A 17,979-nucleotide genomic window follows, 5' to 3' on the forward strand; every position below is an offset into this window, starting at 1 on the left:
TAAGTAGTATCCAGTTTAAAAACGTCAGCACTGCTTCTGGATTTGGATAAGCTGGGAGGCAGCGTGTGGCGCTCGGGCTGTGGCTCGCTTGGGTTCCTGCTCCTGGGAAAAAGAGAGGAAAAAAACCAATGGGAAGCAAATACTGGAATATTTTCAGTACAACCTGAAGCATTTCGAGAACAAGGAGCAAGGGATGGAGTTAGATCTCATCATCCTGGCTTGCCGGAGCAAGTGTTTTTCCAAGAGAATGGAAGTGCAGAGCATGAGGAGGGGCTGGGCCTTGTGCACGGTGGGCTCGGGGGGCTTCGCTCCAGTCTCTGCTGCGGGGAGGGAATTCGGCATAGCTGAAGCCTGGACAGGATTGAGCTTTGATGGGAGAGGCATCGGCACTAAGGAGCAGCGTGCCAGAAACCCCAGAATTCCTAAGACAAGAGCGCCCTGGAGATTGGTGCAGGATCACCGGAGAAGTGGCCAAGGCCTTCCCCCTTCCCGAATTCTTAACAGAAAAATGTGCTTAAACCTAAACGCTGAGCTGCGACAACTTGATTCCCTGCTTCTTCCTTCCTTTGGCTGCCCACAGCTCGCCGAGCTCTGCTTCCACTGACACTGCTGCGGCTGTGAGCGTGTTGCCTGCTGCAGAACCCCCGGGCGAGGTTCTCCACCCCAGCCGCTCCTCGCTGGGCCAAGGATCCGCTCCCTGCTCCCATCTCCCACCTGAACGCACCGGAGCCAAGTGCTGAGGAGCAGCCCCCGTGCCAGGGGCGCAGCAGGAGCCAAAAAGCTGAGAACAGCGGCCTCATCCATCGCAGTGTCTGAAGCCAGGAGCAGTCGCGTCCGCAGCCGCAGTTGTATAAATCTCCTTCTCGGTGGTGGTTGTGTAAGTGGAAGCACTTCGTGGCTGACAAGGGGATCTGAGTGTGCACCGGGTGCTGCTCCCAAAGCAAACTCCAGCTGGTTGGTTTTCTCCCTGCAGTGACGATCCAGCAGCCGCCGCGGAGCTGGGGGAGCACGGCAGAGCACGCGGGATGCTGGCTGGGGGTCACCTGCCCTTCCCTGCCCTTCCCCTCCGCGTGCAGGAGGCTGAAATGGGGAGCAGGGTGATCTCTGCCACCCTCTCTGCGCTGCCGGGAAAGCGATTGGAGCTGAGCACCGGAGAATAGAAATGAGCTTGGCCAGAGGCGGCAGCTGTGCCCTGCGGTCCCCAAGGCTGCCCCAGACTTGGGGGTTACAGGGGCTGTGGAGCGGTGTCGGGATGCTCAGGAGCGCTGTGGGGTGTGACGGAGGCAGCGATGAATGCAGCAGGAGGAGGGAAGTTTTTGAAACAGGCTCAGAATTGTTTTGGTTTCGGCCGCAGCACGGGGAATGTGGGGGCTGGGGTTGGTTCCAGACGGAAACACGGCCCAGCCAAAGGGTGCCAGAGTGACACACAGGCTGGCGCTGGGTTTGTTGTACCTGATCCGCTCCCTTGAGCACCACAGAACCCCTGCGCCGTGCAAGCATTTCTCAGATACAAAACCTCCGAAGCAACACACGGATCGATGCGGTCCCGACGAGAAGCTGCGAGCACAAACAAATTGCACGCGCAGCCTTTACCAGGAGCTCCCCGGAGCTGGGAATTGCAGAGCTGAGGGCAGGTGGTCACAGCTCCCTCCTGCAGGGCCTCGTCCCTCTGTCTGGGAGCGGTTGGCGCTCACTGAAACGACACTGCCTCAATCTTATTTTTAGCTGCGGTGTTCCTTGAGGCCAAGGTGCTGCTCTCAGGCACATTCCAAATGCGGCTCCCAGTGAAGCAGTTTATTTCCTCTCTCCCTGACCCTGTCCAGAGCCGTCCCTCAACACCCCAGCCCTTCTGGCCCTGATCAGGGCTCACAGCAGCCCTGGGAGATGAGAACTTTCAGAGGAACGGGAAAACAAGATACTAAGGAATTTATCCGAAGTTGAGCAGGGGAGCTGGGAAAGACATGGCACCCCGAGCTTTGCTGAGCAGGGCGAGGGAGGGGATTTCCCCCCTCTGCTCTGCTCTCCTGAGACCCCACCTGGAGCCCCACGTTCAGTTCTGGAGCCCTCAGCACAGGAAGGACATGGGGATGTTGGAGTCAGTCCAGAGGAGGCGACAAAGATGATGCGAGGGCTGGAGCACCTCCTGTACAAGGACAAGCTGAGAGAGTTGGGGTTGTTGAACCTGGAGAAGGCCCTGGGGAGACCTTAGAGCAGCTTCCAGTACTGAAAGGGGCTCCAGGAAAGCTGATGAGGAGCTCTTGATCAGGGAGTGCAGGGATGGTATGAGGGGGATGGTTTTCAGCTGAAAGAGGGGAGACTGAGATGAGATTTTAGGAAGAAACGTTTTTCTGTGAAGGTGGGGAGGCCCTGGCCCAGGTTGCCCAGAGCAGGGGTGGCTGCTCCATCCCTGGAGGGGTTCAAGGCCAGGTTGGATGGAGCTTGGAGCCCCTGATCCAGTGGGAGGTGTCCCTACCCATGGCAGGGGGTGGGACTGGATGATCTTTAATGTCCCTTCCAACCCAAACCGTTCTGTGATTCTATGACTGCAATAGCGTGCGATGGGCTCCCTGCTCCCTTACCGACAGTGAGGTGTCTGTGGGGAGAGGCGGTGGGTTTGCAGCCCTGCCTGCCCCTTGCTAATGAGCCCTCAGGGATGAGGAAATGCAGAAGAAATTTGAACCATCCCAACAGGTTTGGAAATGGTGCCTTGGGCTTAGTGTCCGTGGCTGCCACCTCTGCTGCAGGAGAGAGGGGAACCTGAGAGCCCACAGAGCAGGTGCAGGAGCTGCTGCTGGGAACCTGGGATGGGTCCTGAGTGCACAGAGACCTTCACCAATGGCAGCTGCTTAGTGAAACAGGGGAAGATGGGACAGTGATGATAAGGATGGGTTGTGTCACGGCAGGACTGCAGGTGTTGCTGAGGGGCTGAGGCTGTGGCGGTGATACCAAAAATCATCAAATTGTAGAATAGTTTGGGTTGGAAGGGACCTTAAAGCCCATCCAGTTTCACCCCTACCACAGGCAGGGACACCTCCTGCTGGATCAGGGGCTCCAAGGCCCATCCAACCTGGCCTTGAACAACTCCAGGGCTGGGGCAGCTGCAACTTCCCTGGGCAACCTGTTCCGGGGCTTCAGCACCCTCATGGTCAAGAAATTCCTCCTTATGTCTAGTCTTACTCTGCCCCTCTCCAGTTTATACCCATTGCCTATCATCCCATCACTACAAGCCTGGAAACAGTCCCTCCCTTTTCTTGTAGCCCCTTCAGGTACTGGAATATCAGCAAATAAACACTGCTGAAAATTCTAGCAAATAAACTGAGACTTGTTTTGGAGGTTTAGAACGTGAACATCCTCTGTCAGCCTGGGCAACACGTCGTGTGCAGCAAGATGAGGGCTGGTTACAGAATATCTTTTCCCACTCATGCATGTTGGTAAATTTTCACACAAATCTGATGCATATTCTATTACTCTCCAAGGTCTAAGACTCTGCCATTGGATCCAGCTCTGCCTGACCTTGGGTTTGAGAGGGAGAGGCTGCACATGGAGACGATTCCGGCAGCAGACACCTCTGTTCAGCACAGATCACACTGAACACAGGTGTTCTCACCACCAAAGAATGAACAGTGTGTGAGAATCATAGAATCACAGAATCACCAGGTTGGAAAAGACCGACCGGATCAAGTCCAACCGTTCCCATCAATCACTAAACCATGTCCCTCAGCACCTCATCCACCCGTCCCCTAAACCCCTCCAGGGAAGGTGACTCAACCCCCTCCCTGGGCAGCCTCTACCAGGGCCCAATGACCCTTTCCATTAAATATTTTTTCCTAATGTTCAGCCTAAACCTCCCCTGGCGGAGCTTGAGGCCATTCCCTCTTGTCCTGTCCCCTGTCACTTGGGAGAAGAGCCCAGCTCCCTCCTCTCCACAACCTCCTTTCAGGTAGTTGTAGAGAGCAATGAGGTCTCCCCTCAGCCTCCTCTTCTCCAGGCTAAACACCCCCAGCTCTCTCAGCCGTTTCTCATAAGGCCTGTTCTCCAGCCCCTTCACCAGCTTTGTTTCTCTTCTCTGGACTCATTCCAGAGCCTCAACATCCTTCTTGTGGTGAGGGGCCCAGAACTGAACACAGGATTCAAGGTGCGGTCTCACCAGTGCCGAGTCCAGAGGGAGAAGAACCTCCCTGGACCTGCTGGCCATGCCGTTTCTGATCCAAGCCAAGATGCCATTGGCCTTCTTGGCCACCTGGGCCACTGCTGGCTCATGTTCAACCAACACCCCCAGGTCCTTCTCCTCCAGGCAGCTTTCCAGCCAGACTTCTCCTAGTCTGGAGCTGCTCAAGGTTGTTGTGCCCCAAGTGCAGGACCCGGCATTTGGCCTTGTTAACCCTCCTGCCATCGGTCTCAGCCCACGCCGCAGAAACACGCGCTTGGGAGCCCCCTGGCTCTGCTCTGGGTTAACCCCTCGCGGCTCCGCCTGGGACAGCGGCCCCGCCGCCATCTTGAGGGCGCTGGCGAGAACCGTGCGGCTGGGGCGCGGGCTCTCTGACGTCATCTCCCCGCGCCGGCTGGGGGGCTGGCGCGCGTCTTGACGTCATCTCCCCGCGGCGGTTTGGGGGACAGCGGGCTGCATGGCGGCAGCGCGCAGGGGGCGGGTTGCGGCGGCGGCTCTGCTGCGGCTCGGGATGGGGCTGAGAGCGACCCCAGGTGAGCGGAGACAGGCAGAGGAGAGGGCAGGGCAGGGGAGGAGAGAGCGGCAGGCGGCAGCGGCCCCGCTCCTCCCCGGGAACTAGGCCAGTGGGAAGCGGCTGAGGGCCCTGGGGCTGCTTAGCCTGGAGAAGAGGAGGCTGAGAAGAGGCCTTATTGCTCTCTGCAGCTCCTGAAAGGAGGCTGGAGCGAGGGAGTGCTGGGCTCTGCTCCCAGGTGACACAGATAGAGTCATAGAATCACCAGGTTGGAAAAGATCTCTTGGATCATCGAGTCCAACCATTCCCGTCAAACACTTAAACCATGTCCCTCAGCACCTCATCCACCCGTCCCTTAAACACCTCCAGGGAAGGTGACTCAACCCCCTCCCTGGGCAGCCTCTGCCAGTGCCCAATGACCCCTTCCATGAAAAATTTTTTCCTAATGTTCAGCCTAAACCTCCCCTGGTGGAGCTTGAGGCCATTCCCTCTCATCCTGTCCCCTGTCACTTGGGAGAAGAGCCCAGCTCCCTCCTCTCCACAACCTCCTTTCAGGTAGTTGTAGAGAGCAATGAGGTCTCCCCTCAGCCTTCTCTTCTCCAGGCTAAACACCCCCAGCTCTCTCAGCCGTTCCTCATAAGGCCTGTTCTCCAGCCCCCTCACCCGCTGCGTTGCACCAGGGAAGGTTTAGATTGGATTTAGGGGAAATTCCTTCACAGAAAGGGTCCTCGGGACTGGCAGAGGCTGCCCAGGGCAGTGGTGGAGTCCCCATCCCCTGGACGGGGTTAACAATGGGCAGACGAGGTGCTCGGGGACCTGGTGCAGTGGTGGACAGGGGCGGCTGGGTTCAATGATAAAGGCTTTTCCAACCAAACCATTCTGTGGTTCTGTAGCGTGCATATGGCGTGTCCTGGCTCCTATAGGATGCCTCTTATGTTCAGGCTCATCTCCTGGCCTACACAAGGCATAGACCACTTCCAGGTTCCCTTTCTGGCTCATACGGGGGGTGCAGCATGTCCAAGTCCTTTCCTAGGTTCAGGTAGGCTATACAGCATGTGCCTGGTTATCTGTGGGCTCATATAGGATATATGGCATGTCCCAGTTCATTTGTCGGCTCATAAAGGGTATGTAGTGTGTCCAGCTCAGCTCATGCTGGACAAGGATCAGAAGTTGATGTTTTTTCTCTTCTCTGCCTCTTTTGGTACCCTGTAACCTGAGTGATGAGCCCAAAGAGTTTGTGTTTCCCCAGGATAAGCTCAGGATTCCACCTCGGAGACCTGACAGGATCGAGGGTTGAGGAAATCCCGTCTCGGGTGATGGTTGTGGGATGTCTTGTCCTGTCGAGGCCATCGTGTGCAGGGTTGGAAGTGTCCTTGTGCGTTATCGTTAGCTGCTGCGCTCTGTGTCATTATCCGTCATCCCTCTCCAGAGTGGCAGATCTCTAAGTGTTCCCTGCGGTCTGTGGTTTCCCTGTGGGTTACGGAGAGAAGATGTGACTGAGGAAATCGTGTGACAAATAGGGTTGCCCTTGGGGCTGAGTTGGCAGATTTATTGTGCCATCGAGTGCCACTTGGGTATTTCCTGGCAGTTCAGCCCTTCCGCCGTGGGGATCCCCAGCGGCTGGTGAGTGCCCGTGTCTGCGGGAGGAGCTGTGTGCCCTGCTGGCTGAGCTGTGCTCCAGCAGAGCCACAGTTCTGTTCCTTACCAGTCATTCAGGTTCTTTTGGGGGAAAATAAAGTGAGCAGAAGCTGTGTGGAGAGGGAATGAGAAGGGAGGAGCAGGAGGTGGTGTGCTTCCCCTTGGACAGAGGTGGAGATCCCTGGCTGTGGGGACAGCCATCCCTTCCCTTGGCCGTGTGAGGCTGGCAGCACTTCTTCTGGCTCCTGTGATGCTGGAGCTGACTCAAACCTTTCTGACAGATGTGTGGGTGTGAGCAGCTCAGTCAGGGACCCCCGCCTGCCGGGATCCATTCAGGATTTGGTGCCCAGCCAGACAGCCCGTTCTAATGAGCCCGGAGCTGGAAGTATCTTGCTGCTAGCGCCCTTCTTTGTGGGAGCATCCTCAGGCTTGCAACCGCACAGCACTCGTGCTGTTACGGTAATTTCTGCTGACCTAAATTCTCCCCTTTGTTTTGAGCTGTGCGCTGCTTTGTGCTTCATTTCCCACCCTAAATGTCTAACTGGCGTTTGGCTTGGCTACGCACTCCCTGCAGCCCTTTTCCCAGAAGAGGCTGTTTCCTAGTGGGGTGACTGGGTTTGGGAATCACTGCAGCTCCCTGGTACCTGGATTGAAGGGAGACCCTGAGGCCAAGGGTCCTTCTCTCTTTGGCGGCGGGTGGCGTGGGTGTGCGTGGCCACTCTGTATGTGCAGGATCCCTTTGGATTCACAGGGAACTGGAGGGTCCCTGCCCACGGCAGGAGGTTGAAACTGGATGGTCTTTAAGGTTCCTTCTGACCCAAACCATTCCATTATTCCATGATCAACTATTATAAATAGCTGTAGGTTTTATGTAGTTTCTATGTTGTTCTATGTAGTTCAGTGTCTTTATCAATGACCTGATGAAGGCATCGAGTGCACCCGTAGCAAGTTTGCAGATGACACTAAGCTGGGTGGAAGCGTGGATCTGCTGAAGGGTCGGGAGGCTCCAAAGGGATCTGAACAGGCTGGACCGCTGGGCTGAGTCCAATGGCAGGAGGGTTAACAAGGCCAAATGCCGGGTCCTACACTTGGGGCACAACAACCCTGAGCAGCTCCAGACTAGGAGAAGTCTGGCTGGAAAGCTGCCTGGAGGAGAAGGACCTGGGGGTGTTGGTTGACAGCGACTGAGCATGAGCCAGCAGTGGCCCAGGTGGCCAAGAAAGCCAATGGCATCTTGGCTTGGATCAGAAACGGCGTGGCCAGCAGGTCCAGGGAGGTTCTTCTCCCTCTGGACTCGGCACTGGTGAGACCGCTCCTCGAATCCTGTGTTCAGTTCTGGGCCCCTCACCACAAGAAGGATGTTGAGGTTCTGGAGCGAGTCCAGAGAAGAGCAAAGAAGCTGGTGAAGGGGCTGGAGAACAAGAGGAGCATTTGAGAGAGCTGGGGGTGTTTATCCTGGGGAAGAGGAGGCTGAGGGGAGACCTCATTGCTCTCTCCAACTCCCTGAAAGGAGGTTGTGGAGAGGAGGGAGCTGGGCTCTTCTCCCAAGTGCCAGGGGACAGGACGAGAGGGAATGGCCTCAAGCTCCACCAGGGGAGGTTCAGGCTGAACATTAGGAAAGAATATTTAATGGAAAGGGTCACTGGGCCCTGGCAGAGGCTGCCCAGGGAGGGGGTTTAAGGGATGGGTGGATGAGGTGCTGAGGGACATGGTTTAGTGATTGATGGGAATGGTTGGACTTGATGATCCGGTGGATGTTTTCCAACCTGGTGATTCTATGATTCTAGAATCATCCAATGTTTATGGACCGGAGGGACCCGTTTGTTGGCTCTGGGGCCTTGCTGCCTGGAGATCTGGTGATAGAAGTTACTCTGGGGTTAGCACCAAGCTGCTGCTGATCTGCTTCTCTTTTGGATTCTGGAGTCAGGGAGGAAACAACATTTCTTGTTTTATTTCTTCTGGTTGGAATGTGTGTTTGTGTGCGTACATACAAATGTGGATTTCGCAGCATGTCCTACACCATCTAGTGCAAAATCACCATACGATATGTCAGCCCTGTGTAAATCTGTAAATAAGATGTGTAAAGCCTGGGCTGACTCAGGCCCTTCCTCTCTGAAGCTCAGTGGGCTGGGCAGCCACCCGATCAGTTCTCCACTGCTTTCCCTTTCCGTCATCCAGGCTGTTTTCTTGCTGCTCTCTTGGATGAGCCCAACAAGGCAGTTGAATAAAAGAACGTGTCCTGGATAATGCAGCAGAACTGTTTGTGACGCAGAGAGGGAACAGTTCTGTGTGTAGGAGGTGTTCAGATGCATTCACAACTATTTGTGGGCTCTTCTTTAAGTGACTGGGGAGTAATTCAAGCTTCTGCCTGGAGAAGTGGATCTTGATTCAAAGCTTTCTGGGAGGAGGAAGAGTGTGTTCACCTGGTCTGGAGTGAGTGAGAGCCCAGCCTGATGGTCTGGAGCTGCAAGACTTGTTCTCGATGGCTGTAATACCTGTGAGGTAGGCAGGAGGTTGGCAGAGCCCTTGTGAGGGGAGACCAAGACCTCCCAAGGGGAGCTGGAGGACAATGGGGGATGTAGTGAAGGAGCTGGGATGTCAGATTCGCTCAAGGGCTGTGAGAAGGTGGAGGGAGGGAGGCTCCAGAGGGAGCTGGGCTCTCCCAGCATGCTGGCTGGCCTAGAGAGCTTGTGAATGAGGCAAAAGAGCTGTTTCCAGAGAGGTGACAGTGCCTTGCAGGTCTCCCACAACGGCCGGTAGTTCTCAGTTCAGCCTTGAGTGGTTTATACCCATTAATTTAATGAAAGGACTCTCTCAGCCTGTCCTTGGATGGGAGGTGCTCCAGCCCTCAGATCATCCTTGTAGCCTCCTCTGGGCCCGTTCCAACAGCTCCATCTCCTTCTTATGTTGAGGATTCCAGAACTGGACACAATACTCCAGATGAGGTCTCACAAGAAAGGGGCAGAATCCCCTCCCTCGCCCTGCTGGCCGCGCTGCTTTGGATGCAGCCCAGGTCACAGTTGCCCTTCTGGGCTGCGAGCGCACACTGCCGGCTTGTGCCGAGCTTCTCATCAATCAGCACCCCCAAGTCTTCCAAGTCCATTTTCCCTGCCAGTTGCTTTGTTGCTGTATGTGCTGCTTACCCAGAGCTGACTTTGTGGGAGGATGTGATCCTTGTGCTTGGATAGTCAAGGGCCAATTATTTATTGCCATAAAGAAACTGCTCAGCTGGCTGGCAGGGGCCAAGCAGGGCTGGCTGGAGTTGGTCTTAGATAAGGGAGTGAGCTGGTTCCTGTCAATGGGGTGAAGGGAAGCAGGAGAAAATAGATGTTGGTGCCCAGAGGCCTGCCTGATGGTGTCCATACAGCATCCCGAGAGGCTGCATGTGCAGCCGGAACATCTCTGGGAGGTACCGGCTGCCATGCATGCACTGGATTTTACATTTTCACTGGCAGTGATGTGGTAGTTGATGCATTCCTTTTTGTCTTCATCTTGGGCAGGTAACGGCAATGAAAGCTGCAGCCTGCCTCTTCCTCACTGGTTAATTTGTTGTGAAAGCTGCTAATTGTCCTCTGCTAGCTAGGGTTTTAATTCAGAAGAGACAGTCTGAAGTAGCAGCTTGCCCTTCTTGCGCAGTGAGGACAGTGCCGGAGGGGGCTGGTGGGTGTTTGATCGCAAGGTAACCTCGGGGGCTTCTAAAGAATCCTCCTTTTGTTTTACACTGAAATACCTTGCATTGTGTCTTCTAGCAAAAGGAGCAGCATGTCTCCAAAGACAAGTACTCCGTCGCTGGAGCCTCTGCTACAGCGTTCCTGCCACCAGTGTTTCTGCTGTGCGGATGTACAGCACACAGACAGCGGAGAACAAGGAAGAAGAGCCCCTGCACACCATCATCAGCAACACGGAGAACGTGAAAGGTGGGCACGGACACGGCTGTCTTGTGGGAGCACTCTTGGGGTGCGAGCTGTGTCCTGAAGATGTGGGTGAGCCCTCTGTGGTAGCGTTTCTGCCTCGGGAGGAGCTGCGGGTATTGCTCACTGCGCTTTGAATCCGGATTACATCGTCACCTCCCCAAAACTGGAACGGGTAAATCAGAATGGCCCTTATGGAGAAATGAGGCTATCAAGTTGGGTCTGCGGGCTTAGCCAGGCCATTGATGGTCATGCTAATGTGCAGAGGCTCCGCAGGCACTGGAATTCACCTAAAAAGAGACTTTCTGTGCCAAAACCAAGCAGTGCGTGCCCAGGTCATTGCAGTGGAGTGGGGAGCTCTGATTGTGGTGTCAGCCTTTCAGTTAGAATGAATTGCTTTGCACGTCTCCAGGGAGAGACGCTTTAAAGCAAAGTCACATGAGTTATTCAAGCACAGAAACAACATCTTAACTTTGTGCTCCCGTGGCTTTTTGGGCGGGTGCTTTGGAGACTACCAGGCTGTGAAGCCCCAGTGGGGTGGATGCGCTGCTCCTGCTGCTGCTCGCACCCCACTTTGCCCCTGTCACCGGGGCATGTGTCCTGTCTCCAGCAAGGTGTGACAGAGCTGGTGTGTGACCCGTGGCATCCTCCATGTCCCTTTTGGGTTCTGTGGTGCTTCCACCAGCCCAAGTGCTATTTTTAAAAGGCCAAGAATGGTCTTTCAGCTGAGGTGTTTTATAGTGTTGTTCTATACAAGGTAAATTCTCTTCCTGGGCACAGCTCCCAGCATAAGGGGCTGTACACGTGCTGTCCCCTGACTGCTCCACAGAGACATTTGAGAATCGTCCTTTTCCTGCTTCTGCCCCTGAGTATCGTTTGGGCATGAGAAATGCCGCCTGGCTGTAGAAGCTCTTGGAGCAGGGCGTGTGCAGATGGTTCCCTTGAAAATCGACACACGGAAGAGTTTGGAAGGCAGGCTATAAACCACAGGAGGCACTCGAGGGAGCAGTAGGGATTGCCTGGAGCCACGCAAGGGAACCGCCTTTCATAGAATCATAGAATCACCAGATTGGAAAAGACCCATTGGATCATCGAGTCCAACCATTCCTATCAAATTCTAAACCGTGCCCCTCAGCGCCTTTCCCTTCTCCTTTACCAATTGCTCTGCGGCCCAGAATGGTGACCATGAGCTGGGGCTGCAGCTTTGACTGCTCGATCTGTGTGTGCCAGGAGTTGAGGTGCAGAGGCTGAGGGTCTGCTTAGCAAACCGTGCTCATAGAGGGGTGTGAACAACACCTTTCTTGTCATCTTGTGGGAGGCCACAGCCTCCTGTGTCCTATCCTCCTTCAGGCTTTGGCTTCTGGGAAGCTGAAGCACGTGGTGAGACTGCCGTTTCACCTGCCTTCCCGAGAGGACCCTGGGGAAGTGCCCTGAAGGTGTGTTTGTGGTTTTATTCCAGGTGCAGCCTCTAAACATGAGTTTCAGGCTGAAACGAAGAAACTGCTGGACATTGTTGCCCGTTCCTTGTACTCAGAGAAGGAGGTAAGGCACCCACGTCTTGCTCATCACTTTTCTGTTAGCAAAGTCTTGTCTCTGTCAAGGGTTACATCCAAACCAGCTGGGTGGGGAGGCCCTGGCCCAGGTTGCCCGGAGAGGTGGTGGCTGCCCCATCCCTGGAGGTGTTCAAGGTCAGGTTGGATGGGGCTTGAAAGCCCCTCATCCAGTGGGAGGTGTCCCTGCCTATTGCAGCGAGTGGAACTGGATGGGCTTTGAGGAGCCTTCCAACCTAAACCATTCCATGATTCTATGATATGACTGAGCTGGGAGGATACCTGCTGTGTTTCCCAGCAAGCCCTGTGCTGTTCACATACCGTGCTTTCCTGAACAGAGGTTTTTCTTTAGACATGTTAGAAAACATGTTTTCAAAACAATTTGTGAGCATGGCTGGGTGACTCTGTGAGCCTCAGAGCCTCTGCACTTGAATAGAGTTCAGAGGAACTGTTCTCCTGGCAGATGATAGGGGAACGCAGTCTTTTTTCTAGTGAGCTGGGAATCAGTTTGTGAGGAGGCGATGAGTTCCCGGGTCTCTGGGAGCAGTGGCGACAGGTCTGCACTGCCAGGTTGTGTCTCCTTCCCAGGTGTTTATCCGGGAGCTGATCTCCAATGGCAGCGATGCGCTGGAGAAACTGCGTCATCGGCTGATGGCAGAAGGGAAGGCTTTGCCAGAGATGGAGATCCATCTGCAGACAGACAGTGGAAAAGGAACCATCACAATCCAGGTACCTCCCTGTGGTGAGAGGAGAGCATTGTTCCTGCTGCTCTCATCCCCAGCCTCTGTCCTGAGAAGGATCAGTGGAAGCTGAGTGGCAGTGCAGTCCCCTCGTTCCCAAGCCTGGGCTCTGGTTCACGAGACTGTAGCCTCAGAATGTGATGAGAAACCACCAATTTAACTCCTTCTCACTTGTCCCTATAGGAAAATTTGCTGTTCTTTCCCTCCTTACTAGGACCTACCAGAAGCTTTTCTCCCAAGTACCTTCTCTCGTGCATTTCCCAGGGTGTGTGTGCCTTTCTCACTAGTGGAAAAGCTGGGAGTCTGGTTTCATCCTGACCTTTGGAAAGGAATTCTGTCACATCCTGAGGTCTGAAGTGTAGCCCACAGACCTTCCCTCTCACCTCAGTCACTGGGAGGTGCTGGGGTGGTGAAAAGAACCTTCCCTTACTGTGTCTCCTCCTGCTCCAGGACAGGCAAAGTCCAGCTGATGCTGCGGCTCTACCCAAACATACAGGTGGGACCATAGATTGTGGCGGTACCGTAGCCCTTCTCTGTCCTCCTTTCTCCAGCCCTCATTTTGATTATTCCTGTGGGTGACAAAAGGCTTAGGAGGAGGGGATGGATCTGTGTGAGCCTGCTCGTTTTGGGACTCAGTGTGGTGAGGGAAGGTGGAGCTGGTCCTTCTCTCTGCACTTTGATTGCTCTTGTTCATGGTTGTTGGCCGGGATGGAAGTCTGAGGCTCAGTTCTGGTATTTTCTTAATAAAGAAAGCACACGGTCTGATATTTGTCACTTGGGACGAGAGCTGCTGGGGCTGCTCAGTGGTTTTACACTCCCGTTTCTCTGCAGAACAAGCAGCCGTGGTTGCCATGGGGAAGTTAGTGATCATCAGCGGGCAGCACCATCATCAACCCAAAGAGTCTCAAACCATAATGTGGTGGCCCTGCTACTCCTGTCGTGCCTAACTCTTGCATTTTTCTGACTTCTGCGTGACACCAATTCTTGAATAAGCTCTCTTTTAGCCACAAGTAGGGTGTCATTCCTGTCTTGCTCTCCTCTCTCCCATTTGGGATCCTAGTGAATGCGCAGCCTTCGGATCCGTCAGGACGTTCCTGTGGCTCATTCCCTGTAACGGTGGAAGCTGTTTCCTCTTTGGCAATTTGGTTGAGAGACCCACTTGTCCCCATTGCAGATAAGGGAGTGTTTGGCGTCATACCCAATTAGACATGTTAGGGATTTGCCTTTTTATAACCCCCTGCCTGGCTGCCTGTGCATCTCTAATGCGACTAAATGAGTCTTAACTGGGAGGCTTTTAACTGCAGCAACACCGCGCTCTGAGAAGGGGGAAGAGAGCAGCGCTGCTCCAATCCCTTCTAATAGGTTTGCCTTCTCAGTAGTACCTAAAGCTCCTTACCTCCAGTGTAGGTTTATTTATAACCTTGTGAAGAAACATACTGCGTATGGAGAAGAGGAGGCTGAGGGGAGACCTCATTGCTCTCTCCAACTACCTGAAAGGAGGTTGTGGAGAGGAGGGAGCTGGGCTCTTCTCCCAGGTGAAAGGAGACAGGACGAGAGGGAATGGCCTCAAGCTCCACCAGGGGAGGTTTAGGCTGAACATTAGGAAAAAATTTTTCACAGAAAGGGTCATTGGGCACTGGCAGAGGCTGCCCAGGGAGGGGATTGAGTCACCTTCCCTGGAGGGGTTTAAGGGACGGGTGGATGAGGTGCTGAGGGCCATGGTTTAGTGACTGATGGGAATGGTTGGACTCGATGATCTGGTGGGTCTCTTCCAACCTGGTGATTCTATGATTCTATAACAATTGCTTTGTATGAGCCTCATTCAGAACATTTCCCAGCCTTTCAGGAATTTAGAGGTACCAAAAAACCCTGCGAGGATTGAGATGGAGGAGGACCTGCACCTTAGTCGCTGTTTTGTTTTCTGTACTCACTAGGACCCACCAAACCAGCAGCAGGTCCCTCCTGTGTGATCCGTAGCAGCGATCACCTCAGTATTTTCCAGAAGGGTCCTGTTGTCTCACTCCTTGTTCTCAGATCTTCATGCTGCTCTTGATCCTGGGATCTGCTTGATCTGTCCCCTTCCAAACCCTGAAGCATCTCTTTGCGTCTCACCAGTTCAGAAAAGGCAAGTCTGCAGTGCCTTCTTCCAGGCACGTTCCTGGTGGGGATGATCCAGCTCTTGGAAAAGATCGTTTTCATCTCTGTTAAGTGACCGCAGTTCTGCTCATTTCTCTGCCAGGACTGAATTTCAGTCAGAAACACAGCAAGGCTCAGAACTGTGGTGGGATGTCCTCGTTCAGGGATGTCCTACCTAAGCACTGCCAAGTGCTGCGTCTGCTGAGAGGGAAGCGTTCCCTGGAGTCTGCCAGATTACACCACATCGATTCCTTCACCAAAGTCCTGTTGTTTTAGCAAATTCCTTGGTTTCCTCCACCCCTTTGAAAACCGCCTCGTTCGGTTTCTAGGACAGCTCCACCTGGTAGCAGCCGCCGCCTGCAAGGTCACATCTCTTAAGAAAATCCACTTGAAAATGTTTGGGGTGTTTTTTCAGCAAGGGCAGAGCTGCAGAGCTTTGCAGTTCTGCGTGCTAAGGCTTTACAGATGTGGATTTGGAGTGTTTAAGGAACAGAGAGCCCCTTGCAGACCCCAGAGCTCCCTGACAGCTGAACTTTCCTTCCACACCCAGCCGAGGGTCCCAGTGGCCAGCGGGAGAAGGGGGTTGGCTGTGGTGCCGGTCGATGTTGCTGCTATGGAGCTCAGAGCTCTGTTGTCTGTGAGCTCGGGGGCTGATGCTTCATTTTGGGCTAGAAGAGCCCTGGCAGTTGAGAGGAAGCTATTTGAAATGTTTACAGAGCCAACAGCAGCTGCTGAGGGCGGGAGCATGGCTGCTGGTTTAATAGGGGCGAGCAGTGTGGTTGCTGCCAGAGCTGGGGCTGCTCTGTTCTCCTTGTTGGGCTTTCTTCTCGCCTTTGCAGTCATCCAAAACCAGTGTCTGTGAAGCCACAAAATAACGAGTTTGCTGTGTTTGGGAGGAGTTAAAATGACTGCAAACACCACTCCTCCCCGCAACAGCTCCCTGTGTCACCAAGCAGAAATCTCCTGGCTTACGAGTTGTAAACAGTCTGTAACAAGGACTGGGCTCTCATAAGGAACCGAGATGGTTGGATTTCAGTGCAGGTGCATCTGCGAGTCCAGCCGTGCTGGGTCCTGGCTGGGCTGCAGCAGAGAGAGGGGGACGCCCTCAGCCATGTGCGCATTGTAGCATCTGCCTGCCAGCGGGGCTTGCAGGAGCAGGAGTTGGACAAGAATTCAGGTAGAGATGGAAGGGTTTGTGGACAAGACTTAGGTGGAATTAAGCTTACAGAGGCTCTGGAGCGAGTCCAGAGAAGAGCAACGAAGCTGGTGAGGGGGCTGGAGAACAGGCCTTATGAGGAACGGCTGAGAGAGCTGGGGGTGTTTAGCCTGGAGAAGAGGAGGCTGAGGGGAGACCTCATTGCTCTCTCCAACTACCTGAAAGGAGGTTGTGGAGAGGAGGGAGCTGGGCTCTTCTCCCAAGTGACAGGGGACAGGACGAGAGGGAATGACCTCAAGCTCTGCCAGGGGAGGTTCAGGCTGGACAACAAGAAAAAATTTTTCACAGAAAGGGTCATTGGGCCCTGGCAGAAGCTGCCCAGGGAGGTGGTGGAGTCAATATCCCTGGAGGTGTTTAAAAGACTGGTAGATGAGATGCTTGGAGATATGGTTTAGTGGCGGATAGGAATAGTTGGGCTTGATGACCTAAGAGGTCTTTTCCAGTTCTTTTTCTTCTCCAGGAGGAGGTTTTCAGCAGGAAGAAACTTTTCTGAGGGGAATGCTTGGAAGTGTCCACAGGGGAACAAAAGTTGTGATGTCAGTGGGAGAGCGCTGGCAGTGCTCGTGTTTGTGCTGGCTGATCCTGGTTAGAAGGAGTTTGCAGAGGGTGGGACGATGCCTCGGTGGTTCCTGACAAAGATGGGGAGGCCGAGCCTGTGCAGCGCTGCGAGAAGAGCGGTGGAGGTGCTGCCAGCTCCTTTTGGATTCCATGAGCTAGTGCTGCCGGGGCGCAGCCTGAGGCGGGCTGTTCCTGGGCAGGTTCATTTCCTTCCCAGCGCCGCAGAAGCCGAGCTTCTGTCTTTCCGCCGCCGCTTTACTCCCCAGAGCAGCACCATCTGGTGAAGGGAGCTGGGAAGACCAGCCACGCAGACGTGTACGATGCAGAGAAGCTTCAATCTCGATGGTGTTTCCATCGTGTTCACCCAGGTGTTCTCCTGCAGGAAATGCTGCTTTGCCAGGATCCTTGCCCAGCCACCTAAAAGGACACTTCCCGCTTTCCCTGTCAGCGTCTCGGAGCTGTGCAGGGAGCAGAACGCTTTGAGCTGTGCTCTCTTTGTTCGTTGCGATTCACCCTCATCACAGTAATCTCCAGGAATGGTCTCTGAGCGTTTTGCAATAGGTTTGGCAGGGAGTTTGGAATTCAATAGCCAAATAAATTCGTGGCGTACGGATGTGTATTTTAACATGCTGGAATTTGGGAATGACATGCTGCGCTATAAATAGGAAGGATCAGAGGAGTTAAGTGTTCTGTTCAGGATCTGGAATGAGCAAAACCTGAACCAGATGCTGAAAAGTTTACTTTCTGGCTTTTTCTTCCCTGGGGCAAGGGACTGTCAGATTCCTGAGATTTTGCCGTACCCTGTTTGTTTTTCCTGGCTTTTCGTCTTCCACTATTGAGAAGCTGCTGGGCATCAGCCCTCTTTTCTGCCAGGATGACTGACGGGCCTTCCCGTATTCAACCAAGGGGAAAGTGTTGCTGTGCTGTGACTTGTGGGTTTGCAGAAAAACGCCTGACCCACAGGGCACCTCACTCAGTAACCTCACAAGCTGACCACAGTTTGATCCTTCAGTGGAGTTAAACACCAGATTAAAAGATATTTACTGACATTAACTTCCTTTTCTAGTAAATTAACATGAGCCAGCAGTGGCCCAGGTGGCCAAGAAGGCCAATGGCATCTTGGCTTGGATCAGAAACAGCGTGGCCAGCAGGTCCAGGGAGGTTCTTCTCCCTCTGTACTCAGCACTGGTGAGACCGCTCCTCGAATCCTGTGTTCAGTTCTGGGCCCCTCACCACAAGAAGGATGTTGAGGTTCTGGAGCGAGTCCAGAGAAGAGCAACGAAGCTGGTGAAGGGGCTGGAGAACAGGCCTTACGAGGAACGGCTGAGAGAGCTGGGGGTGTTTAACCTGGAGAAGAGGAGGCTGAAGGGAGACCTTATGGCTCTCTACAACTCCCTGAAAGGAGGTTGTGGAGAGGAGGGAGCTGGGCTCTTCTCCCAAGTGGCAGGGGACAGGATGAGAGGGAATGGCCTCAAGCTCCACCAGGGGAGGTTCAGGCTGGACATTAGGAAAAAAAATTTTCACGGAAAGGGTCATTGGGCCCTGGTAGAG

The 17,979-nt window shown here is 54.1% G+C and overlaps 1 protein-coding gene across 1 annotated transcript in view; it reads left to right on the forward strand.

Moving 5' to 3' along the window:
• The first annotated feature begins 4,615 nt into the window (after positions 1-4,615).
• TRAP1 (TNF receptor associated protein 1) overlaps positions 4,616-17,979 on the forward strand; it is a 28,012-nt gene continuing 14,648 nt past the window's right edge. The window contains exons 1-4 of the mRNA XM_069870135.1: positions 4,616-4,701; positions 10,067-10,234; positions 11,688-11,770; positions 12,367-12,507. Of these exons, the coding sequence (XP_069726236.1) occupies positions 4,626-4,701; positions 10,067-10,234; positions 11,688-11,770; positions 12,367-12,507 (468 nt within the window). The 5' untranslated portion in view covers positions 4,616-4,625. The remainder of the gene's footprint in view (positions 4,702-10,066; positions 10,235-11,687; positions 11,771-12,366; positions 12,508-17,979) is intronic.

This window comes from Phaenicophaeus curvirostris, chromosome 16 (genome assembly GCF_032191515.1).
Source record: "Phaenicophaeus curvirostris isolate KB17595 chromosome 16, BPBGC_Pcur_1.0, whole genome shotgun sequence".
Taxonomy (NCBI): domain Eukaryota; kingdom Metazoa; phylum Chordata; class Aves; order Cuculiformes; family Cuculidae; genus Phaenicophaeus; species Phaenicophaeus curvirostris.